The sequence below is a fragment of the Perca fluviatilis genome, chromosome 12 (assembly GCF_010015445.1).
Source record: "Perca fluviatilis chromosome 12, GENO_Pfluv_1.0, whole genome shotgun sequence".
Lineage (NCBI taxonomy): Eukaryota > Metazoa > Chordata > Actinopteri > Perciformes > Percidae > Perca > Perca fluviatilis.
In genome coordinates this window covers 16659409-16686804 of record NC_053123.1, presented here as the reverse complement: position 1 = coordinate 16686804, position 27396 = coordinate 16659409, and the positions used below count along the sequence as shown (strand labels likewise).

The following is a 27396-nucleotide window of genomic DNA, read 5'->3' as shown; positions in this document are numbered from 1 at the left end:
CATAGATAATAACAGGGTCATTCTTCCTGGAGAAAAGCAAGCAAAGCAGTTAGTCTCACTCTGGGAGAACACCTCTCACAGTCAGCTCAAAAAGAAGCAATGTCTTTTATATAAAGAAATGTAATGAATGTTTTAAGCATAGTTGAGGTACATGTAATCTTTATTATGTTGGCGTTTCAGTGAAATGGGTTATAGCAGTGTCTTGCATGCAGTTAATTTATACACTACAAGCATTATGCATATGAATGACGGGAAATGTTACATTCTATGTAATCAAAACATTCTTTCATTATGCATTTAGTATAGTTTAAGTAATGAATGTTTTATTTACATGCAAAATATACTTACATGAATGGAATTTTACTTTTATAATATGGAACAACAGATGTAGTTGTGACATTTTAGGGTGGTTGTCATAGCTATGGGAAGAAATGATGAAAGTAACACACTGGCCACAATAAAATGTAAACAGAAGATGGAAACATGAGATGTGTGATGCCATGTCCTTGAGACAATCATTTGTCTTTCATCCAACTTAGATATTTTACATGATAAAGACTGAGAGGAAAAGTTGTGAAAAAACAGTAAACACATAAACCATCATCTACCTTGTTCTTGTCATCCTTTCCAAATAAAAAAATGCAGTAAAAAGTAAAGCTTGGACAGCACAGTCATATAACATCACCAGTAATCAAACTCAGGGCTTTGTCTTATGAAGTTAAATTACTGTCAATATAGCAGTTTTCATAGACATTTAAATTGTTCACCTCAAAGTTCCTGTTGGATGTATAGTATCCCTGTCTGCCTGAATACAGCAGATAATGGAGACTAATATTTGGTTTCAAATCACAGGTAATAAATAGTAATTGTTCAATAAATTCCATACTTCCATAATAATTACTTTGAGGTCCATCATCAAAAACAACTAGGAACGAAAACAGACACAAACAACATACAGTAGGCTTTTTCCTAAATTCCTAACTTTGAAAAGCAAATCTTCAGTTGAAGACTGCTTTTAGCTCAGTTTCATGATAAAATCTGTACAACATTAGCAATATTGTAAATAGTACATAGGTAGCACACATCAGGCTGAGATGAAGTATGTGAATGAATTTGATGATTCAACAAAACTAGGCAGTGGTTGCCTATAGGTTAGAGAAGCGAGCTTGTGACCGGGAGGTCGTCGGTTGAATCCCCACACCGACAGGATAAAATCCGGGTGGGGAAAGTGAAAGAGCTGGCCCTCCCTCATTACCTCCACTGAGGTGCCCTTGAGCAAGGCCCTTAACCCCAACCGCTCCAGTGGAGCTGCTCAGTGGCCAGCAGATCAGACTGTCGTTATACTGGGCAGCTTCCAGGTACGAATGTGTAACTGTGTGAATGTGATCAGGGCGTTCAAAAGAGAGGTTGCCTCTTAGTGAACCTTACCTGAATAAATAAAGGTTAAAAAAACAAAAACTGGATGTGCAAGTATTTCTGCCAAGTGTCTCTGCTCTTACATTGATAATCAAACATAATCAACACACTCGGCTGAATTTGTTTCGACTGTAGGCAAAACTCATCCCAGATTAAGAAACAGCCATGTTGTGACTGTACAGTATACTTGAAGCAAGAAGCATGATGGTCAGGGAGAAAGCATGATGAAAACAGTACCCTCTAGCATGCATAATCATGGAGTAAGATTCATGCAGGTCTACATTGCTAGTTAACTGCAGCAACTCCAATGTGGTGTCTTGGATCTGTGAAGTATTCTAAGCGCTATCAGCAAGCAAGACTAGTCTGAAAGCAATGCTTCTCGTTGTGAAGACTACCCCTGAAGGAACACCCCTTTTGAAAAGTTAAAAAAAAAAGTGTATAAAAACTAAATTAACCAAACTATAAATGAAGTAATAACGTAAAAAATATTTTTTTCTGCATGAAAAAAAGGTAGGTAAAGTAATACAACAGTCAGTGATATAACAATAATTCAAGACAGTGGATAGCAGAACTAGCTGCAATAGAATTTAAAGCATTAAATACTGTGTCTTTCGGAACACTTAGCCATCCCCACAAACATCCTTGCTCCTGGACACAGCCAACATTGCCCCACTACAGCCTGAATGAGGCGCTTTACACTAACCTTTAGATTCAAGTAAGCATGGTCAGTTTGGCATAGATATCCATACTAAGGAATGGAGTCCAATGGATGTCTTAGTCACTTTCTAAGGTTGTAAACATTTTGTCATTAATTACAATGTCTTTGTTGCATCTCCAGCATTCTTTTATTACTCTCTGACATCTTTGCCCTCAACCTCCTTTTCACTTTTGTCTTTTTCATATTTGTTTTTTCCATTTGTTGTCACACTGTTACATGAAGGTTGAGGGGCCGTTGAAGGAGTCAGTTCACTTTTATCGGCACTAGAAATGTCTTGGAGTTTGTCTGTGACAAGATCCTCCTTGTCAATGTGTGTTTCATCTTTTTGAATATTGTTACTGGATGAGTATAAGGCCTTTATGGCAGCATGCTTCCTTACATACTTTTTGAATGCTCTCTGGATGACAATGGCTGACGTGTCCTCCTGTTTGCGGCGGAGGGTGGTAGTGATGGGTTCATGGGACACTTTGGAAGGATTGGAGGCCATGAAGCGCTCCTCCATCTGCCCCCTTAGGATGTCCATCTCCCCACCCTCGCCCAGAACACGTTTTGTGAATGCAAACAGGATGTCCAGGCAGTGAATCCGCTCGCCGTTCACCATGGGTAAATCCATAGAGATCAGTTCCAGCTTGTTAGGCATGGCTATGCGTAATGGTGGGTCCAGAGCATCTGCAAATTCTGACAGCTTATTGTACTCCATGAACTGTGTTGCATGAGGATCAAACCTTTCCCAGACCTCATAAAATGTTTCAAAATCGTCCTCACTTAGTGGGTCCGTGCTCTCCTCAGTGGCCACACCAAAGTTTTCTAGGATAACCGCAATGTACATATTCACCACAATCAGGAAACAGATGATGATGTAGCTCACAAAGAAGGCAATCCCCACAGCAGGAGATCCACAGTCTCCCTGACCAGGAGTGCCAGGATGCTCCGTGGAATTGTTACAATCTTCTTCATGTTTGTTGAGAATGGGAGCAAGTAGGCCATCCCACCCTGCTGAGGTGGTGATCTGGAACAAACAGATCATGCTGTTGCCAAATGTCTCAAAATTAAAAAGATCATCAATGCCTGATTCCCTCTTGACGTAAGCAAAGTTTGCCATGCCAAAGATGGCATAGATAAACATCACCAGGAAAAGCAAGAGACCAATGTTGAACAAGGCAGGAAGTGACATCATCAAGGCAAACAGGAGTGTGCGGATTCCTTTGGCGCTTTTAATAAGGCGGAGGACGCGACCAATCCGAGCCAATCGGATGACTCTGAACAAGGTTGGTGAAACAAAATAATTCTCTATCAGTTCTGAGAGAAACAAACCTGAGGAAAGAAAGCAAAACATATTAAATAAACTGTAAACAATGCAGACATACAGTATATTGACAAAATGAATGATTTTAATTTATTTGAGCATTGCAAACAGAGACAAGAACAGAGGCGAGTCATACCAATGATTGACAGGAAGACAACGATGAAGTCAAACACATTCCAACCATTTGTGAAAAAGTAATGACGAAGCGCGATCATCTTCAACAAACACTCTCCAGTGAAGATGATAATGAATACGACATTAATCCAGTAGAGATTATTGCTCGTTTGGTCGGACTGGTCTTCAGTTTCCACCATCATGGCTACCATATTAAGCCATATTAGAACCATTATTACAATATCAAATGTCTGTTTTGTGGTGAAGTCAAAGATGTATCCTTGAATTTTGTTCTGAAATAGACACAAGGCACAGAAACACAAATGCATTTTAGGTTCTATGAAACAAGGATCAGATAATCGTTCAGCTGAGATGCAGTCATGATTAAAGTTACATACTGATGGTCTAGGAATAGGTTTTTGAGGTTTCTTTGACCCCAGTTTTTTCATGGCATTGTAGTATTTCTTCTGTTCTTCAGTCATGAAGATGTCTTGACCTCCAAAGTAAAGAGGGGATGCGAGGCATGTTAAATCACAGCAAAGGGGATGAGGAGATACTGAGATAAGACAAACTAAAAGCAATGCTTTTAAATATTGCATTTCCATTAGAATTTCAATTATAAATATAAAATGGCATTTGTTTAGAAAGCAGATTTGATACTCATCTTTTTCTTTTGCTGATTGAAATTGTCTATGATGACACCAATGAAGAGATTGAGTGTAAAGAAGGCTCCAAATATAATGAAAACAACAAAATATATGTACATTAACATGTTCTTCTCATATTCTGGTTGTTGTTCTGGCTGTAAAAGAGACAAAAAGTGAGACATTAGTACATTAAAGTTAGAATCCTTGTGATTTAGGTCCTGGTTGATTTGGTAACTGCCGCTAACAGCACTAAATGTAACTTCATACTACTGCGAACACTCACTTAGGTCTATTTGTTTACGGTGAAGCCAAACAAACTCATTGTTGTAATAAAGAAGTTAGTCAATGATAATTTCAACTGTGATGTGATTTCATGCTTCACACAGCGCAAGTAGTTTTCCACACAACAGTTGGGCATAGTAAAATGAGTTAATACAGCTTTGACACTACGTTAAAGACAAATAAAACAAAATAGAATAAATAAAACAAAATTCAATACAAATTGTAATATATTGATTGTTTTTCAATTTGGCTTGGTCAATAAGTCTTCATCTCAAAAAAGAAAAACCTACTGCCTCATGAAAACTAATGACAGCCTTTTGCATTTAGTAGCGGCAGGTTAAAGTTACCCTCTACTGGACAAGACTGAAATGCAATACACATCTTTGTTTTTCTGTGTTGTGGTTTGATTTTAATGTGGCATGGGAAATTATTGTTACAATGAAAAACAATTCCTTTACTTGTAAAAGACAAGAAGCTAAATAATTTCTTGTCATATAGCAACATTGAATTGCTTTTCTTTTAAAATCTTTGTTTTTATTTAGCCATTTTAAATCTTCCATACATAGAGAGTTAATTTTGTGGTTTGATTTCATAAACATCTTAAGGATTATAACTTAAAGCATTGTGATATTGGGAGGCACAATGTATAAGATAGATTACAAAATGTAACAAACAGGATGAGCTAAACATTGTAACTTGATTACCTTGCTTTGAGCATCCACAGCAGCATACATGATGTCCATCCAGCCCTTGAATGTAGCCTTTATTGAAATAAACAATATTCACAAATTAATATTATAGTAGGCCTTTGATCTTCCATCACTGTCAGTTTTCCACCAATACAGCAAATAACATATTTATAAGCTTAAATCAGCAGTTGTCTAATGTTCAGTTACTTACCACTTGCAGCAGTGCAAGGTAACCCAAGCCAACATTGTCAAAGTTGATTTTGTGGTTCTTCCAGCGAGCAACCTCTTTGTCAAGGTTCTCACATTCTGTCTTGTTATTCACATCTGATGGAAAGAAATTTTCATCCGAGGTTCTATTGACACAACGGCCGTACTTCCCCGCAAGTAAGTTGACTCCCATGATGCTGAAGATGAGCCAGAAGATGAGGCATACCAGCAGCACATTGAAGATGGAAGGAATGGCTCCAAGCAGGGCATTCACAACCACCTGCACACCAACACATAAACTTATTACCCATATGTATACAGCAGAGATCACAGCATGTAGAATTAATGCACAACACTGTATACTCTGGTAATGGTAAGAATAGGAAAACACAAGAGTGAATGTTTCAGTGCCAACATACACATCAGCATGAGCTCATCATAGCTATGACTAACACCAAAAGCTCAAATACAATAACTGCATGGTAAAAGGTAGGAACACATTTAGGAGAAGAGGCAGGAGAAAAGTTGTCTTTGCTGATAAAAACTACATTTTAAAGAAACATTAAAACAGAACACCTTGTAGAGGCATGACGACACCACAAAATGTGCTTACTGTAAACAGAAACATAAATAACATGTGAAGAAATCATGTTAAAGAACCCAGCAAACAATATCCAAAACAATGAAATTATAACAGAAACCAATGTAATGCTACTTACGCACATAAAAACCTGTTGCAGCATGCAAATGAGGGAATTCACTACCTACCACGTGAGGAAAGACCAACACCTTAACAGTGCTGTAAATAGCTAGTACAACATGAAAACAACTAATCAATACATGCTCCATTGATTTTAGCAGCCAACAACCCTCCCCCTTTGGTTGCATAATTTGTCCAGGCTTGCATTTCACAGCAAAATATTGTAATGGAATGAGATGTTACAACGGACATGGCACCACTTAAAGGAAAAGTTCGAAATGTATATCTGTTAAAGAGCTGGAGCCAGGAGATGGTTAGCTTATCTTAGAATAAAGCCAGGAAACAAGGCGATACACCTTGCCTGGCTGTATCCAAAGGTTAAAAAAAATCCAGTTACCAGCACCTTGAAAACTTACTAATTAACATGTTGTATCTTGTTTGTTTATTTTATACAAAAAAACGAAGTGTAAAGTGTTTATAGGGAGTTATGTGCCGGAGCAGTACCTTCCTGGAGTCTTGCGTTCACATGAGGTTTCCAGGCAACCTAGACTACAGGAAGTCACTGCTCCCTGCAACTTCCCCTGCAACTTGTTATTTTTATACTTTTTGTACGGATTAAATAACGTAGTGAGTTTTAGACACACTGGTAGGCAGATTTGTGTTATCTGTCATCAAAATCCCGCATCACTGGTGTATAATTAGATGATCAACTTTGTCATTAAAATATTTAAATAACACTGAGGACAAATAACAGCTGGAGAAAGAGGGTTAGGAAAGGACGGGAATGCTTCGACAGACTGCACAGTGCCTGTACCAGTGCAGTGAGCTGGTGACAGACAGTGCACTGTGACTCAGAGTAGGTAGGGAAATCCAGTGACTCTTACCCTCATGCCTTCGAACCGAGACAGGGCCCTCAGCGGCCTCAGAGCTCGCAGGGTTCTCAGAGACTTAATGGGACCGAGGTGAGAACATCCCATGGCGTTGGCTACCATCGTGACCAGTGAGACCTAGAACACATGCAAACACACACGTCATTTATAAAAAGCAAGCTAAGAATTGTTTGAACAAGAAAGTGTATGTGTCTTACAGGTGTTTTAACCTACATCAACAATGAGGAAGTCCAGCCAGCACCAGGCATTTGTAAAATACTTGGCATATCCATATGCCACCCACTTCAGTAACATCTCCAGAATGAAGATATAGGTGAAGATTTTATCTGCATACTCCAACATCGTTTTAATGGTCTTCCTCTTCTCAATGTAGACGTCCTCAAATGCCTGGATGTGAAGACAATAGTATGAGTAATTCATTGTAAATAGGAATACAAATTAAATAAATACATCTTATTCAAAACCTTGACCTTACTTTGCAGTGAATTACAAATGTTCTATTTTTGTAAGGTAAGGTACCTAAGACTGCACTAACTCAATACAATGAAAGGAAATGTTCATTAAACACAGCAGTTTGAGAATATAATGCCTGCCGAGAGATGCCAGATATGTATGTAATATGTAAATACATGAGAGCAGCCAAATCAGGTGTTCAAAAAAACCTGTTTTACTTCCTGCACAGGCTCTTACCAGTGCTCCACTGCTAAGCAGGATCATGAAGATGATAAAGCTCTCAAACCAGTTGTGCTCCACGATGTGGTAACAGGTCTTTCTAAGCGTCCACCACACCTTCCACCAGCCCACTTCGACATTTACCTGACAACATTGGAACTTTTGCACACAGCCTGAGCAGAGACAAAGGGGGGATAGTGATTTACCAGTGCATAATGGATTATTAGATTAACAACAAGGCTGTAGTAGTGGTGGTTGTAGTAGTATTTACCATCAGGAAAGCATGCGTCCGGTTCCATAGATTCTTCCAATTCAAAGTCTACAGAGTCTCTTCCCTCCCCGCCTGGCACACCGTCTATTGTGCTGCCCTCAGAGGAGCTGGACTGGTCATCGTCATCTACAATCTGCGGATGAATCCGAGTAAAACGAGTGTTGGATGAGCAAACATAACAGAGCCATGGCAAATGTAAGGAGCTGACATGCTGAGGACCTGTCTGCCCACACACTTCATGCACTTCTTAAAATGGCAGTTATTTTCATACAAAAATAGTCTGAAATATCAAGATGTTATGTTGATGTGCTGTGTGCCTTGTTTAGGGCTGTTGGTGATAAGGACTTCACAAGAATCACTGACAAATTCAGTTCAAGTTTGAATCAAATGTGTTATGGCTAAAATAAAGAGCATCCATGAATCAGTATTTGCTGTAACAAGACTAATCAAATCTTATTTTTAAATGTCAACATGAAAATACATCTGCATGTCCTCTTTCTTCAGTCTAAATAAATAGCAAAAATTCAATAAAAAAACCATGAGGGCACCCTCATTAGATTGAGAGCAGAAGAACAGTTGTGTGCTCATCAACAGAGAAGGCAATAAGGACTACACATTGTAGTTGCTATGGATGTCATGTCATTCTACAACTGCCCAGCATGACTTGTTTTACCTGTGAAATGTTTGCTTAGCCAAATAGAGAAAGACAAAAAATGCAGAGTACTTGTTCTATAGAGCCAATCCTGTGAAGTATAAAAACAAAGTACATTTAATATGGCAGAAATATCTAAGAATTATTGGAGATTTGCTGCCTGGCAGTGTTGTACAGTAGCCACATGGTCTCTGCCTGCTGTTGTATGGCTTTCTACAGGGTGTGTCTCCTAATAGCTGGTAGAGCTATGAAGCTTAAATGCCTTCCTGGAGAATGCAGGAGCACTTGGCTGTCCTGGGACCAGCTAATGCTGTGCAGGGAATGATTTAAGCATGTTACTGCAATATACTGTGAGCACTAATATCAATGTGATGATGGTGTGTGCTTTAATCCATCCATTATGTTTCTGTCAGAAGCACTTTAGCAAAATCATGAGTAAACTGTAGAATATAAAAAATTTTTTTTAGTTTTTTTTAAATATAAGTGTCATTTTGAATTATCTAAAGCATGGTTTGCAGAAAGCCTTCGTATGTACGTGCTGAAATCAGAAAAACACCAGGTTATTTCAAAATGACACATATCCTGGTTTGGCAATGCAACATTGCATTTCAATGGATTTGATGTAACGATACAAAATTAATTTAAATTTTGTCAAAAACTAGGAAAATAAAACAAAACAAAAATACATTTCAGTTGAATTAAATAAATAACTTTGATGTTTGAATAAATACAAAATATTTCAGCATCAACTAAAATACAAATTACTGAAGAGTGAATGAAGTAAAGAAAAAAAGAATGGGTGATCTTTAAAAAAGGTTACTGTATGGTTATTGTAAATGATGCAGGCAATCTCCATGATGAATGTATAGTATAGTTAGGGCTGGGCGATATGGAGAGAATCAAATATCACAATATTTTTGACCAAATACCTTGATATCGATACCGCAATGATATTGTAGGGTTGACTATTGGTGCTTTCACAAAATATTTACTCAATGAGATTTTTGATAAATAATCATCAGTAATGTGGATATAATGACTAAGTGGGTAAAGGCAAATAATAGAACAGTTGCAACAGTCTGGTAAATTCAGAAAATGACATGACTTTACTGTAACGCAGCCTTTTAAAACAGGAAAAGACAACACTTATGCCATATTACGATATTATGATATCCAAAATCTAAGTCGATATCTAGTCTCATATCACAATATCAATATAATATCGATATATTGCCCAGCAAGTATAGTGTTCTTACGCGTCTTCTAAAACTTTGAGAGCATCTGTAAAGCAGCAGCAACAAATCTTCACATACAATACAGTATGCCTGTAAGCAAAATTATTGAATGTTAAGACAAAATAAAAAATTATAATTAATAAGTAGGCTACATAAACAAGTAGCAACAATCAAATAATATAGACTGAATATATACTGAAATTCACACTGTGAGCTTTCCTCCAACACAAAGCACAAACAGCCCTCTTAAGAGTAGGATTCAGCTCTCAAGCACTCAGGCTTAAATGGCACATAATGTAATCTACACACTGGTATTTTCCTGTCTATATGGCCTTTCCCTGTTAAAGGGTCATGGTATATAGAATCTTAGGGAAAACGTTACGTCACATGCTCATACCTCATCGCGATGGACTGTGGACAAAGTGCTTGAACGTGACTACTGCGACTGATCATTCCACTTAGCTACAACAACAGATATGTTTGCCAAGAACCACAACCAACATTGAAATCCTTTGTCATCCATCACACATCATAAAAAAATATCAATATAGCTGATAAGACTTGGTGTTTAAGGAGAAACTCATTTCTAATGAAGTTAAAGTAAAGCCCTTTTGGCAGACTTACCACATGGCATCCTGCTGCATCAGACGAGGCACTGCTGAAGTCGTCCGTGTTAAGGTTTTCAAAGTCAGACTCTCCCACAGCAATAGGAACAGTGAGAGTCAGACTAGGATTGTTGATGAAAGACATTATAGAATCATCACTCTTGCTGCTGACTATGTACTTGTCTCCAGTTTTGTCCACTCCGGTCACATCCCCATTTCCATTCTTAGGAAAATCTTTGATGATGTGGTTGGGGACACCATTCGGCCCGAAAGGTTTGTGTAGCTCATCCAGGGATTTGTCCTCACCTTTCCCTTTCTTCTTTGACCTGAGACAGACACTGTTGCAGCTGTTTCGAAGCAGAGACTTGACAAAGGCAATGCCTTTGTGAATCCGTCCAATGGCAACCTGCAAATTGTTCATGTCGCTGTCATCTTCTGTCGCTGCCAGGTTGTCAGCACTAAATGAACTGAGCAGCAGGGCCAGGAACAGGTTCAGCACCTATCAGATAATGATAATGAAAATCAAAACATGTAGCTATAAAACTGCATCATTTGTGGTTATTCTTTACATCCATCAGCAAAATCTACAAGAGTTGGACAAGCTGGACTCATGAATTGACAATAAGAGATGATAATGTACCACAAGGTTTCCAATAACCATGACCATCATGTAGACAATGATGCACATGGGCGCCCCAGCCACCTCCATACAGTCCCACATGGTCTCTATCCACTCTCCACAAAGCACTCGGAACACAATGAGGAATGAATGGAAGAAGTCATTCATGTGCCAACGGGGCAGACGGCCATCAGTGCATGTTTTGCAGATTTTACACACATGTTCCTTGTAGTTTTTTCCAAATAGCTGCATGCCCACTACAGCAAAGATGAAGACGATAATGGCCAGCACCAGCGTCAGGTTGCCCAAAGCCCCCACTGAATTACCAATTATTTTGATCAGTGTGTTAAGAGTGGGCCACGATTTAGCCAACTTGAATACTCTCAGCTGTAAAAACAAAAGAAAAAAAGTCATTTCACATCTTTCAGCGCACAAAATGCATTTGAATATATTGGCTATGTCACATACTTACCAATCTGAATGATCTCAGAACAGCCATGCCACCCACTTTTTCCAAACATAGCTCCATCAAGCTTAAACTGACAATTATTGCATCAAAAATATTCCATCTCTCCTGGAAGTAATAGTATGGGTCCAAAGCAATGATCTTGAGAACCATTTCAGCCGTGAAGATTGCAGTAAATACCTTTATAAAAACAGCAACAGGAATACTAACCATTAATAAAGCTGTTTTGCAAAAAAAAAGAAATTCTGTACTCTACACTTACAGTTCACTCACCACATTGCCCACATACAGCATTTTGGTGAAACCATTGCTCATTGGATAATGCTCCATGGCCATAAACAATGTGTTGAGTACAATGCAGATTGTGATGGTAAGGTCCCCAAATGGATCCATCACAATTAATTTAACCAGCCTCTTGATCTTCAGCCATGCTGGACAACATTCCCAGATGAGGAAGGTATGGGCAAAATCGTACCAGAAAGGAGGACACTTCTGCCTTGACTCTTCAAGCTCTGATGCACACAAGTGATGGAAAAACAGAAGCAATATTTTTATCTAAACGTACTATTTATCTTTTAAATATCCAATATATAACCAAAATAGGATACTCATGCAATGGTGAGCAATACCTACCCTCCATTGTGCTGGTTATGACACTTGCTATACTATGAGCTCTCTGTCTAGCCTCTGGGCCCTCAAGGTAGTCCATCAACTCCTGGTGTGTTCCTCCGCCGGCCTGTCTGTATTCTGTGTCAGTGGTGTCAGCCTGGAGATAGAAACAATTGTTACAGATGCAACTGTGCTACAGACGATAATTACATGTTACTGTGGATACATAGCAAATGTGAATAAAAGTGTCAGTATTTTGCATCATGGTGCAACACGGCAAAAATAAGGGAAGTAACAAGCAAAGGCAATTGTGCTTAAGAAAATTGTTCTAAATTTATATACCAGGTTGACTCCAATAGGGAAATCTAAAGCTCTATGTGATAATAACTTGGCACAATAGTGACCCATCAGTCAGATTGTCAGAAGCCGCAGTAATGGTTGCTAATCATAGTGGATCGAGTAACAAAAGTGTAAGAACCTTTTTTTGTCATTCCTGACTAATAAAAACAGGGTTACCAGTTAAAAACCCGGTGGGTCACTAAAATTTCGAATCACCGTATCACAGATTGGAATTTTTTAAATGTATAAGTTGAGTAAAAATACCAGCCACTTTATCTTTAAAGTTTTTAAAAGGTTTTTGAATTTCTTTTTGCTTATGATTTAAGCCATGCTAGCAGCATAATGACATTTTTGGCTTTTAGTGAAATATCTCGAAAACGTATTGCATGGATGGTCATGAATTTTGGTACTTTGGAACTTTGTGCTACAGTAACATCATCCTTCACCTGAAATTACACAGTACAACACACAGCGTGAGTCAGATGAAAGAAGAACTAGGAAAAATGTAAAACCGAAATAGCTAGAGCTACAGTATGGACTAAATGAAATAGGGCCGTCTGGGCTAGACAACCCTTTCTTACATTGTCTCCGATGGAGGCCATATCTATTGTCACTTTAGGCAGAAGAAGTCCCACAGGTGACGATGGGAGTGAATTCCCACCCACCAGAGACACAACCCCATTGCAGTCTACGGAGCTGTGCTTGATCCTACTGGGTGGAATTAGTCGATGCGACAAGGAGCTGCACTGGCTCATACTGCTGCTGCGTCGATCACAACTCCGGGGAAGAAACAAAGAGCCCCTCCGACTCAGGTTGTCCTCAAAAATGCTGTTCTCATCATCAGCAAACTCATTTTCTGAGCCCACCTCCTGCGCTTGGCCTCGGAAACTGAAAAGGCTGGTCCTGCTGTTCCGTCTGGATGAGAACAGGGGCCCACGAAAACTCAGAAAAGACTAGGGGAGAAAGATATTCTTCAGTGGATACATGATACATGCTGATCGTAAAGAGGAAAAGTGATTTCTGCGTGGTCGGATGAAGAAAAGAATTGCCTGATGGTGATGATAAGGATGATGGTCATAATGATGTTGGTGAGGACTGGAAGGAAACTGCTAAATTAAAAATACATGTTAGTGATGATTATGATGGTAAGGATGATCATGATGAAGAAGAAAAAGATAAAGATAAAGATGATCATGATGATGATGCTGATGATGATGATGATGATGGTGATGCTGATGTTCATAATAATGATAAGCATTGTAAGGAGGAAAATTGTAAAATAAAAAATCTTGATGATCACTGACAATAACAAGAATATAAGAAGCTGATGAAGACAAAGACGAAGAAGAAAAGGATCATGATGACAATGACAATACCGATTATGACGAAAGTAAAAAAAAGTGTCATTGTCATAGCAGAGAATGAAAAGTTGCATTGGGCTGAATTGACATGAATCACATGACATGAAAGTAATCACAAAATGTGGAAAGTCAGCAAATAGTTACGTTGAATAACACATACCTACTACTACCTACTGAATATTCTAAAATACAACACTTGGTGTGAAATTGGAACTGCTCACAACTATCAGCTGCTGTAATGTAATCTTGGTAACACTGTAATTTGGTGGGACTCTAAACTGAAAAAGAGATTATTAAATTGAATTGTCTAGCAATTATTGAAACTGTATTGTTTTGGACTGATTCAAAACTTATATAAAAAGAACTGCACAAAAGTATTTTTAGAGTTGAGAAGGGAGCATAGGTATAGCAAAATAGAATATTTCATTGACAAATCATACTGACAGATCATACTGAACCTGATGTGCGGATGAACATTTCATGTCATAGTTGAGCTGGTTTGCATCCACAGAGAAGCGGAAGCGAGCTTTCTTCATACTGTCCTGTGACTCGGATTTAGGAACCTTCTCATCACCCCCTTTGCCCTCTTCCTTCATTTTTCTTCGCCTGTTGCGTCTCTCTTTAGCACTTTTGGAGCTGAGCTTGGAATTGTCAGAGGAGCTCTCTGGGCCAACGGCTTTATCGCTGGCCTCCCCACCCTCTGCAGCAGCTGCAGCGGCTGCTGCCTAGAAGAGGAAAGTAACAGCAATGTGGGTAAACAGGTGAAATAAACATTTGTGATTCTTATATTGTTTACTTTTTGCTGACAATGTTGTCAGCAAGGTGTTTTACTGCTACTGTATCTGCAGACAGATATTTCTTCCTGGATTCAGGAAGAAATAGAGCATTTCATATGGACATACAAAAACACAATGGGTGGGTACAGCATATTATTTGGAAGAAAGCATCAAAATGTTAGTCCCTGTACGTCTGTAGGAGATCATTCACAGGATGCAGATTGAGAACCATGTACTGTGGTGGAAGACAACATTTGGAGACACACTATTATAGTGAATTTGAATACTTGCTTCACCATTGGCGAAATCCTATTCATCATGTATACATGTAGCCTACTGTATAACTGGTTTGCTGTTTGTTCCATGTAAACATCATGGAAGACTCATAACCACGATATCAGCGTTAATACATTTAGCTAGGAAACAACCTTTACCCCAGCTCTCTTTCGTAAAAACAATCTAATTTCTACTGCTAAAAACAAGATGCATCCCAAATTGATGTTATTTAATATATAATGGAATCAGTACTTTAACATGAATTATATGGGGATTGTCAAATGTCCTGTACCTGAGCATCCTCTTGCTGCTGTCTCAGCTGCTCAAGCATGGCCTGAAACTTTTCCTCCTTCTCCTTCGCCTCCTTTATGGTGGCCTGGCTCTGCTCCTCGTAGGCCATAGCTACTACAGCCAAGATCAGGTTGATCAGGTAGAAGGAACCGAGGAATATCACCAGCACAAAAAAAATCATGTAGGGCTTTCCAGATGCCCGCAATGTCTGGAAGGAAAATAAACAAAGCAGTGGTCTACTATTTAATATACTTATACTTAATATACTAATTATTTTGTTCTTTTATCCTATACCCTTTCATGTTGTATTTCTTAAATCCACATTACTTTCCTACTTTGTGCTATATGCTTTAAGCTATCATTATCGTTATGATGGTGTGGCTGTAGCTTCACCAAGCAGCAGAATTTATATAGATGTCTCTGTCCCTCCATTGTTTTATATATTTTAAGAAATAATGTCCAGATTATCATCATGAACTCATAATAATAATAATAATAATAATAATAATAATAATAATAATAATAATAAGTTTTATTTGTAACGCACTTTATATTTAAACAAATCTCAAAGTGCTCATTCACGTTTAAGAAACCTATGAAATTTGAATATAATTCAATGAATTTGTTCAAATACCCTGTGAAATTTGCTGTAGTGACACCATCAGGCCAAAATAGAAAAAATAACAACTATTGCTATTCCATTCCATGATCAAGGGACACTGACAGAAAATAGCTTGTTGATATTACCAAACAGATAATGCTAACCAATCACACACAGTGCAGTGTAGTATTACAGTTTGCTTTACTTGCTGATATTACAATGTTAAGCCTCCTAAGTGGACACCTACTGTATTTGCCTTTACGACCATTCAAGTTGTGTGTGCGTGAGTCACAATGGAACTCATCTTTGTTTCTTCTGACTAGGATGCACCTGCACTTCATTTAGAGGTTTGTTTGAACACTTTTAATACCAATATTGTAATGTGAGAATGCATTGTCTTTGACAGAGCCCCTCATTAACCCAGCAAGCAAGAGCTATACAGGGTAATCTAGACTAAGTTAACATTCCACCTTGATATCAAGGGTTTTTATAAAGCAATTTAACACAGCGTTTAAAAATACCAAGGCAAAATATTTTTGGGATTAAACAAATGGAATTAACGCTTGCTTTTCAGCATTTCAGTGTTTACCTTACAGAGGTTACTGATCGTCACACCGCTCACTCATTCAATTACAGATGTGAGGGATCTTTAAACACTATGAAAGTATTTACTCTTGCTCAATACATACTTTTGTCGAGTAATAGTCCGGTATGGGCATCATTTAACATTGGGTTGTATTTAAATTGGTTGCAACACAACATTTACATTTTTACCCAGATGACACCCAGATGACACCCAGCTGTTTTTTTTTTTTTTACCTCAATCATTTGAATATCCTGCAATAACATTTTGACAACTGAGCGCCTGCATATCAGAGATCATCTTTATTGATGTGTTCACTTTTGCAGAGTATGACCTCAGGTTGCTGTCTTTAAAAAGGAAATTGTCTTGCAAAACAACTAGTAAAAAAAAAAAAGTAAAAAGGATCTGACAAAGAATTTTACTGCAGTGACAAAAACAAGTCAAGCAACAAGTCTTGGTCAGTCTTATCATTCAAGAACGGTTATACATATACAAGTTTGAATGAATTATCATTGTATTATTGTGTTTATCTTTTACTGTATTTTAATTTTGTGAAAAGTCTTTAGTAATTGATGTTTTTTAAGCTTGTTAATATATATGCATTTATATACTCTATGTAATTATATGACTGAAAAAGTTCATCCAGTCTTTCTAATTCCACTCCCTACCTGCTGGTAAAGGTTCTCCCAGTAATCCTGTGTCATCAGTCTAAACAGAGAGAGGAAGGCCCAACCAAATGAGTCAAAACTGGTGTAACCATAGTCTGGGTTCCTTCCCACTTTGAAGCAAAAAAAACCCTCTGGACACCGCCTGCAACAAACAGAGAGTCTGTAAAGCTCAGAAAGAATCACACAGTATGGAAACAAATGTGTCATACAAGGATTATATACATTCTATGTTGTATCCAGCCTCCTAATGGTTGGGGAATAAGCTTACCCAGCTTCACTGCTGTTGCCACAAAGCAATGGATCTTTTTTTCCTGGAAGGTAATAATGATTTTCTGATGGGAAAAAAGAAAAAATATATATATTTTATTAATTGTATCATATTTAAAATGGGTACACCTCTACAATCTAAAGGTATCCAATACAAGATTGCTGCAAGAAATTATATATATCTGTGACTCTTGTGTCAAGTTTTTGATGATCACTGGGTCAGAGAGGTGTCAATTCAACTCAATGGCCATTTTCGAGCCTGTGGTTAGTGGATTGTTGAAGAAGGCACTATGGTGTTATGTGAATGTTTTATCTCTCAAAATAATGCAGTCCAATATTGTACAACAGCATAATTAACTATAGCCTATAATTTAATGTATTGTATTTCTGAACCAATGTCAATAAAAACTAAATATCAAAAGCCTCACAGATAGAATATATTGCAGTGTTGTTGTGTTTTAATCATTCAATTTTAGAGGTGTAATTAATAAAGTTGTGAATATTTAAAGAAAACAAATAATAATGAAATAAACACATAACTTCTCAATAATCCTGTCATCAACTCAAACAGAGAAAAGTTAAAAACTCACTGTCATCAGCGATGTAAGCTTTCCAGGCCTCAATGCTATCTGTGTAGTTCCCATATGATGATATGAAGGTGGAATTATCAAGTGTTAGGTTCCGGACACACTTGTGTTTTAAATGGCCCATAAACAGTTGTAACCCTATTAGGGCGAAGACACTCAGGCAGAAGACGGTGAGAATCATCACATTGGCAAGCTTCTTCACTGACTGGAACAACGCACCAACGATGGTCTTCAGGCCTGCCACATACAATAATGCTTGTTAGACGGCATGTACAAACATAAAAAAGTGATGCCAGTGAGTTATATCTTTAAAAGAGTACTCCACCAATTTAGCACTGCAATTCTGTAACATTGTTGCACTCACAATGGAATATTTAGCCTAAATAAAAAAAGGTTGATGCAGCAGAACCAGAGCTATCATTTTTGTTATTCCAGGCATCTCGCTTGTCAAAACCTGTTGCCTAAATGGTCCACAAAGAAACTTTACACTTTTGTTGGATATTCAGGAGTGTTACGCTCGTAGCAGCTAATGTAGTTGGAGGCTGTTTATCAGTCAAACTTATATGGAAATCAGACAGAAACTGATTCATTTTTTCAGAATATTACACAGGATATAAGGATCATGCATGTCAGTAATGATGATGTACATGCAACAATAATGGGACACTCCATCACCACAGATTACAAGACACTATGCTTTCATTAACCACAAGCAGAGAAGAGCAATGGTTGTAAAGGAATAGTGCAAGAAACAGAAGAAGCTTGTTCAAAACACAATAGCAAATGGCACAGATCTCACAGAGTTATATTCAAACAAAATCTACAAATCTGTGTAGATTCTTAGGTGGGAAAACACACGAGAAAATTAAATGAAGTTTGCTGCTTAAAATTAGTTTATGTGACTTTTAAATGTTTCTGAAACTGTGTAATTTTTCACCTGATGATCATAAATTACCTGTACAGCAAACGAGACTAACACTGAAAAGAACGCTATTTTTATATAGTTTTTATTAATGCCTCGGCCTGGGTCCGATTTTTCTCGCAAAGTCACAAAATAATTTATGGCAGGTACACAGCGCTACAGAGCACACAATCTGATTGGTCACAGATTTGGGTGTAACACCGGAAAAGCCTGTGTTATTGTATCCAGCCAGGTAAAAGGTAGCAGGAGATTTCTTTATATAGACCTAATTGCATTTAATTTTATTTTAGAAGTTATCTGTCGTAGTTATGGCTGATACTGGGGCAGGGCCATCACAGAAAAGAAGGAAATTAAATGAAGAACAACTAAAAGCTAAAAGGGAAAGTGACAGACGACGGGCGAAACCGAGTCAATCTCTTGAATTGGCCGTCATGTATGTTATATGTTTATTTCATTTATAAAATAACTTTACATATGTGGTTGTACACCAGTAGCCAACATTAAATTGCATCCCCCTCCCATTTAGCGTAGACCTTTTATTCCTTTTAGTCTGTGTTTGTGTTGGCCTACTATTTTCTTTTCCCTTTTCCCCCAATACTTGTGTAAAGCATCCTTGGGTTTCATGAAATACGCTATATAAGTTATTGTTAAGTTGGTTGCTACAAAAATCTCTTAATGCTTTGGCTCGTGACACTGTGACAGTGATACCCCATTTAGCTCACAATACATCCAAAGTAGGCTAAGTTATCGTATGCAACACTTCAAATGCAATGATGCATCGTATTCTCTTAGTGTAAATAAAATATTCTGAGCAAATTATTCATCTTGACTATATGACCTCCCGGTAAGGCTAACTCAGTAATTTACAGTGGGCAATAAAGCACCGTAAAGATCTTTACAACAGCAGGCGTGGTAAAAAGCGGACGTTAGAATCAACAAAAACTGAAAGTTACATATAGCGACTTTAAGACTCCTGATTTCAGTGCTACACTGTGCACGGGAGTCAAACGGCTGGACTGAGAAACCAATCCATTAAAAACCTGAAGACACACCCATTTGAACTATCTCTCACTTCTGGGATGCCCAAGATTGCATTTAGGATTGTGGATGCTCAGATTATTAAAACAACTCTGTGACACATCTGTGATAAGGTGGTGGACAGGTGGGGTCAGGGAGAATCTGGCTGCATGTCATGACAGTCGCAGGAGGGGAGGTAATTGGAGGAGGGGAGGTTGAGGGAGAAATTGTGCAAAAGGCTAACTTACTAGCATGCAATTGCTCCTACTGCTTACCTGGGATAACTGAAATAGCTTTAAAAGCTCTCAGCACTCTGAATGTGCGAAGAGCTGAAAAATTGCCTAGGTTTGCAAACTCTGTTACATACCTGCAGGGAAACGTAGAATTACTATTGAATGTTGACTGAGACAACAATACAAGTAACACAGATTGAAGCCAATAAGCTAAATAGATAAACTACATGATTACGGCTTTGTACACACAGTATCAAGTGAAGCATTTCCACAATTTAAACTGAGGCATGCACATTTGTAAAGGTAATAGGATAATGAGGTCACTGTGATGAGCAATTAGATAGACACCATGTGTTACAAACTTAAAGGATATGTCTGGTGATGTTCTATATTGTTATTATCAACAAATCCCATAAAAAAGACTAAAATCAACAATTTCCTTAGTGCCACAGACCTCCATTTATTTATTTCCAAAAACAAATAAATGAGCCACATTGTTGCACTGGGTGACATGGTCCGTCATTACAACGACCATGCAATGCTGCTGTTAAAACTCACTAAGGCACCAAATGTATTAATCCCCAGCTGAAAATAGTGCCTAGGAAATCCACTATTCATTCCTGTTTTAGAAATGTTTACTAAAAACCAGTGTCCAAATGTTAAATATTTTGCCTTTAAAATAAAATAAAATCAAGCTATATATTTGTGAGCCATTTATAAAGATTTAGAAGTAGAAACGAAGGGGCCTGTGGCTGAGTGCCACAGGCAGGGATATTGGAAAGTATTGAGAGATGTTTAAATGCATTATTGCTGTGGTATTTGTTGTAAGAAAAATATACAACAACACTAGCTTAGTCCTCTAAGATCTAAAAAATGGCTTTTGAACTGCACGTAAATGATAACTACATGTACATGTTAGTAAATATCATATTTCAGATCATTTGCTCCAAAAAGTAACACATTTTGACAAAACTGTTGCTTTTGTTGCCAACAGTGAAACCAGTAAAACATAAAACTTGATTGTTGTTGAATATGTAACAACTGTTGAAGCATTATTGTTAGTGAGTGGCAAGTACTTACGCCATGACAATGACACTGAAATCCAGCCAGTTCCAGGGATCTCTAAGAAACGTGAACTTCCCTATGCAGAACCCTCGGGCTAAAATTTTAATGAGGGATTCAAGCGTATAGATTGCAGTAAATATGTACCTGTTGGAAACAAAATGTAGTTGTTAAACTAAACCGCATTTTCATATTTATATAACCTGAGTGTGTGATCCATCCAATGTGTCATTCGTGGGAAACTTACTCTACAGTCTTTGCCCAGGAATTTGGTCCACTCAGTGTCATAACTGCACAGTTGGCGAGGATAGTGCACATAATCAGCATACTGAACAATTTGCAGGCAGTTGTCAAGGAATTAACAACTTTTTTTGTGCAATTCATCATAATATTGTGCAAGGTGGCAATGTAAACAGTTCATGGATATATAGTAATCACAGATTTAGGGTGGGCTCAACATAAACACAAATCATTCATATCAAATTAATATCTTGATGAAAGGATATGAGTGTACCAAAATGCAAATTGATAATCTTCTAAGAAGGTTGAAGGGGCTCAGGAGGTACAAGGCAGGAGCGGCGTTGAAGCGGAAGATGCATTTTCCTTTGTTTAATACTATGAAAGTCTGACAGAAAAAGGAAGATATGCATAAAATACAGTTTTTTTCTTATTGCTGACTAATATCTCATTGTAGTTTACAAAAGTAATAAAGTAATGTATCAAAACTAATAATCAGAGTAGCTACTTATGATATATAGCACACATTTAAGTGGACAAATCACTAATCACATTTTGTATATTTCTGAAAAACCTCATATTAGTACTTTTTTACTGGCCTGGTCTTCCTGTCATCTAAGATTCAAAGAATCTGGCTAGGTGATAATGATGAATCCTTATTTCAGTGTAACTCTCCTTTAACCTCTTTAACAAAAAAAAAAAAAAAAAAAAATTTTTTCTTTAAAAAAAAAAAAAAAAAAAAAAATGTGTGTCTTTAGACTTCATGGTCTAGCCTACTTTCTGATTAAAGTAGTAGGGATCCAGGTCCTCCAGCGGTGTCGACACCATGCCTTTAGGAGTGTCCCCATACAGAATAGGGAGTGATTTGCCCGCCTCCAGGTCACAGCTGGGCTTGATCTTATTCTCATCATTGCGTTTTTTCTTCTCTCCCTTGGGCTTCTTGGCGTTCTCCTCGGCGATCCGGCTCTCGATGGCTTTGAGGGACTCACGACTAAAGGGGCGGAAGCTGTCTGGACCTGGTGGTACAAGCAGCTGTTCCATCTTTTCATCCTGCGCCTTCAGAGTGAACAGCTAGCCTCCAACATGAGAAAGGCCTAAAGGGGTCAGAATAGATAAGGAGTTATGATAAGAGGTTAACAACTAAGTTATATGTAACATGAAATGTTATTTTATTGGAAACAAATAATTTAAAGTATTTCTGACAGCAAATTTCTATTGGCAGATTAGAACTGCTTTAAATGGAGAGGAGAGTAAGGGGGTGTGGTTCTGTTCTTTCATCTCAGGAAATGGCAGGCTATTATGAGCCTATGGCTGTCATACACATAAATTCCTGCCAGCTATGGTAAAATTAGATCTAATTATCTGCTCTTCTGTAGATAAAATGAAGATTTGACATGACAATGATCAATTCCAGGTGGGATTCTTGCTCCTCTCCTCCATCCCTCAAAATGAAAAGAGTCCACTTTTCCCTCAGAGCACTGAGACAGAGGAGAAATAGATTCATCCTACTAATAGGCCTGACTGGTATGATGTGTAAGGCAGACCTATGCAGTATTAAATATGAATGCACTACAGACTGCACTGCATCTCTCTGGCTGCCCTGCCACTGAGAGCTTTAGCCTGATCTGAACAGTGTAATAGAATACTTCCAAACGTTGTGTCTGTGATGCAAGAAATCAATCACAAACACACTGATCAATCAACTGCCCACAGCAGTGGATTCTACATGTGTGAAGTGTAATAAAAAAGCTTTACTTTTTAATGTATGTCTAAGAACATGGTTTGCATGTCTACTTTAATGTCAGGTTTACACTGAGAGAAACAATACAGACACCACTGAATAGAAACACGAGATGCATTACAGCAGCTTACTACTGATATAAATTGGATTTTGATCAAATGATTTTGGTACTGTACAATATGATTTTGTACAACAAATCAACAGCATTAGCATTGCCTTTGGTTGTCGAAAGATTCCCTGTTTGCCTTGCACCGAGAGATAATCATTTGCACACGTGCATAAGTGGTGCTGTCCTCTACACAGAAAGATGACGAATGACGGAACTGCTGAAGTAGTCAAATGCAATGCACAAACCTTTGAAAGTATAAAGTGTTGGTTACATTTATGCTGCATACACCTGCTGTATTATTCATCTTATCCAAATATGTCATTGTCACAGTCCAATAGAATAGGAAATATGTGCTGTATTCATTGTCATTATGTACAAGTGCCTATAGACCTGGTATCAACCTGCAAATTACATTTAAGATACATTTAACTGTCTTTGTGTTGGGTTTGGTAAGTGGTGTGCACTTTAATGGATGATACTGTTCATGGCGCAACTACTCTGCTCGGCAGTGCTGTGGTCTTTACGAGTGAAACACATAAGTAAATGTGGTACATATACCATTCAAGTTTAGAGTAAGAAGTGTAGCCCTTTGTTACAGTGCACCACATATTGTTGACAGACTATAATGTATGGCACAGTTAGTGCTGAGCTCATAGCTTTCTTCTGCATCAATTACACTATTAACGTACCTCTGATGTGTGATGATCTTAAAAGACAACAGTCCCTCCATATAACTATAACTAAAGCAATTATCTATTTAGAGAAAAGCAGTATAGTCTTGGTTAAAATAAACATTTGAGGAACAACATCGGAAGAACAAAAAGACAAACTTCCTATCACATCTCATAAAATGAAATTAACCTTGGTTCAACAAGGTCAACCTGCAGCCACTAACCTCTAAAGAGGTATGCATCATTCTGTCAATCTGTTCCCAACTCATTACACACAACTTGAGATATGAGGTGCCACTTTGAAGCTTCAAATAGCCCCACTTTAATATCTGCAACCTGTCGGCACTGTGACGTTGTGCCGACCAACCTAAAATGGATGCATTTGTTTATCTCAACTCTCACTGGAACAGAATGTCAACATATTAGTTTGCTATTTGCTCATCATCATACATTTAACTGTGTCCTACTGATGAGCTTTTAGTGAAGGCCACCTGATACACCTACAAGTATTTTAAACACTCATGCAGTGTCAAACAGAAGCTAAACTAGAATATGTAATGTACATTACTCATTTCAAAACTTAATTTCATTGACCTCAAAATGCTTCGTAGTACTTGGGATTAGGCAAGAGATTTTGATGGATTGAAGGCTATTGCTTCTTGGCTTCCGTAAAGCATATATAAAAGCCCCTTATAAAAGCCCCAATTACACTGACATTCAATTGTGTGTTAATTTTGGTTGCATAGTTGCAGAAAACAAGAAAACAACAAGAAAACATTTCACAAAACCTAAATATCATTCTGATGAATAAACTAAAGAAGGGCATGATGCAGTGTGTTTGCTGTGCACATCAAAGTGCCCTACGTTCTCACCAGGGTCCTGCCTCTGCTTTCAGAATTTTGCCCACATCTTAAGATTGATTATTGAAAGCAGACTGGAAACAAGCCTGTGAGCTACTCGAAAATAAAGACAAGTAGACCTTTACAAAGGTCAAAAAATATTCTATAGGAATCAGTATTTCTGCATCTTCAAATCGCTCAGTCGTAGCTACTGTCCACAAATCTTTTGTTTTTTCACAACAAATATAGGTGCGGCTGGATTTTTGAAATGGTGTTTTAAGCCCCCAACGTCTCCTTCCAGGCAACGTTACCACCGTTGACTTCAAGGCATCTAACCCTAACCCTAACCTTAACCCTAACCCTAACCCTAACCATAACCATTGCCTAATCCTAGTGCCTTCCAGGAAGCGCTGCCTGGAAGGAGACATTGGGGGCTTAAAACACAGATAAACTTTGCAATGGCTCTGACAGTTAAAGGATAGTTTCACATTTTTTGTCTCAAGACAAAACGCACATGCCATATGTCTATTGAAAGAGTCGCAGGTGATGTAATCATGTATTCTCTATATATTGGCTGTGAAAAGATCCTTTCCTTGCTACGCTGCAGTGGAGGAATAGTGACACAATATAATCTATTCAATATATATCACTCTACACTATACTGTAAAAGACCATACATTTGGAGGGAATGCATTTTTACACAGAACGAAGACAGTGGATTTTGTCCGCCATCACTTACATAGGCCAGGGGTCTCTACATGGACAGTATGGACAGGAGGAACAATTGCAGCGATAAATAACTCTTTCAATGTCCATATGGACAAGTGAGTGTCTATAACGTATACTGATGTACTGTTGTATATGTAATGTTTTGGTCAATCGTTGCCTGTCATGCTGACCACATCAACAGGCCTACAACTGACCTGCAGAACTGCAACAAAGTGGACTTGAATAACTAAAGCAGACTTAATGTTTGGTACAGTAATAAGTATACCTAAACTGTAACATACCTGTATATGGAGTGATCACAGTTCAGTATCTGTGGGCTCCTAAGGGACCAACACACTCACAACTCTTAAGTGCTCACAACTAATGCTTGCTGATGCCTCTCACAGACTACAGGATCAGGGATTAGATCTTTCAGGGCGTTGGCAAATAGCTGATGATGAGGAGCAGTTAACATAGTTCTCTGGAATAGATTCACATTTATGTGTACAAACTGACAGAAGCTATGCTGTGTGTGTGTGTGTGTGTGTGTGTGTGTGTGTGTGTGTGTGTGTGTGTGTGTGTGTGTGTGTGTATGCATGTGTGTACAGTCTGGATAGAAAGAAAACAGGACATCCTAATCTCTAATTGACAGCAATCTAATAATGATGTTGCCAGTTATATGCAAGCAGGAAGTCATCAAAGATGGAGTGTGGGCAAATAGTTGTTGCCTTGCCAATTAACTTGCATAACATATATTGTAGCCCATAATGCACTCTAGACTTTGTCCATATGAAGTACAAGAAATCAATCTCTTTTTGTTTCCCAATGCAGGCCTTCAACACATCACAAAATTATTTAATAAAATGCGATTGTTGAGTGTGAAACCCCTCAGGCAGAGTTCTTTAAGTACATTATTATTAAGTATTAAGTATTTTGACAAAAGGAAAACAGTCCATTCTGAACAGACACATTTGAATCAATGTATTATGTATACGTAGGTAGATAGATTTTTTTTTCTCAGCTACAGTCTTCCATAAATCATTCACAGAAATAAACTAACTTTTTAATCAATTTCAGCCCAATTTCTTTTGAGAAAAAGATCTCATACAACTTTAACATATTCTGTTTACTCACCATCAGTTTCCCATCCTCGACAAGTGGACAATAAAAATCGCGTGGAAGAGCTTCAGTGTAAAATGTTGTAAAATGTCATTTAAAATAAACCTGTCTGTCCGTTTGAGGTGTTTTGACGCTTCTCCCAGCACAGCACCGGTAATTCAACTATTTCAACAGGAAACCCCTGAGAGAGGGAGAGAAAGTGTATTTCATCCGCCCCTCCGTGCGGCAGAGTACTGTACTGTGTGCTTCCGGATGTTCCTGGGAACCAAGTGAGGGCAGAGATGACAGAATAGATGTGTAGATGAACTTGTGGTAGACTTTATTGTGCGTAATTGTCCGGAATACAGAAGATGTTTGCAATCCGGCGTGTGCCGGAAACTAAAAGCTATAGCCACAACTATGAATCAGATTGTGTTGTAAAATTGTGTGTGTGTGTGTGTGTGTGTGTGTGTGTGTGTGTGTGTGTGTGTGTGTGTGTATTTGTGTGTGTTTGTGTGAGAGAATAAACGCATCACATTGCAGCATGAGAAAATCGCAGATATATTTGTATGTAGGCTACCTGCCTTTTATGTTTTGCATATAGTAATAGTTTACTTTATTTTGTGAAGTTCAGTGGATGATATTACTGTGTGCCAGCACATTCACTGTGAGTCTGTTTCCACCTGGTGGATAAAGACAGCATTGTCAGAGCATTGTAGCGCAAATGCTCCAGAATAAATGTTTGGTCCTGGAAACTCTGTATAGGCCTACATGATGCTAGGCAAATAATACCATTCAATTCAATAAGAAAAAAAAGTTTGTATTGAAGTCTGTGACAAGTATGGAAACCAAATAGCTTGACACTATTGAGCATTTATAAGCAGTATATAAAAAACACTATGTGGTTGTCAA

General features: G+C 38.0%; 1 protein-coding gene across 3 annotated transcripts; it reads right to left on the bottom strand.

Moving 5' to 3' along the window:
• Positions 1-1318: 1318 nt before the first annotated feature.
• On the bottom strand, positions 1319-26824 carry scn1laa (sodium channel, voltage-gated, type I-like, alpha). 3 transcript variants are annotated; one of them, XM_039817985.1, is made up of 27 exons: positions 26521-26824; positions 22096-22412; positions 21588-21706; positions 21329-21418; positions 21100-21228; positions 20062-20153; positions 17851-18084; positions 17262-17325; positions 16994-17135; positions 15143-15349; positions 14257-14523; positions 13019-13390; positions 12123-12255; positions 11763-12001; positions 11496-11669; positions 11045-11410; positions 10424-10903; positions 7913-8045; positions 7660-7814; positions 7183-7356; positions 6964-7086; positions 5384-5659; positions 5188-5244; positions 4219-4356; positions 3953-4057; positions 3577-3847; positions 1319-3448 (listed from the first exon to the last, which is right to left on the bottom strand). In XM_039817985.1, exons 2-27 carry the CDS (start codon positions 22357-22359, stop codon positions 2265-2267), a joined length of 5988 nt encoding a protein of 1995 aa, XP_039673919.1. In that variant the 5' UTR covers positions 22360-22412; positions 26521-26824; the 3' UTR covers positions 1319-2264. The 3 variants fall into 3 exon arrangements, with proteins under 3 accessions (XP_039673919.1, XP_039673920.1, XP_039673921.1); XM_039817986.1 differs by lacking the exon at positions 13019-13390 and having other exon boundaries at positions 26521-26823; XM_039817987.1 differs by lacking the exons at positions 13019-13390; positions 15143-15349; positions 16994-17135; ... (6 more) ...; positions 22096-22412; positions 26521-26824 and having other exon boundaries at positions 14243-14292.
• Between the last annotated feature and the right edge of the window lie 572 nt (positions 26825-27396).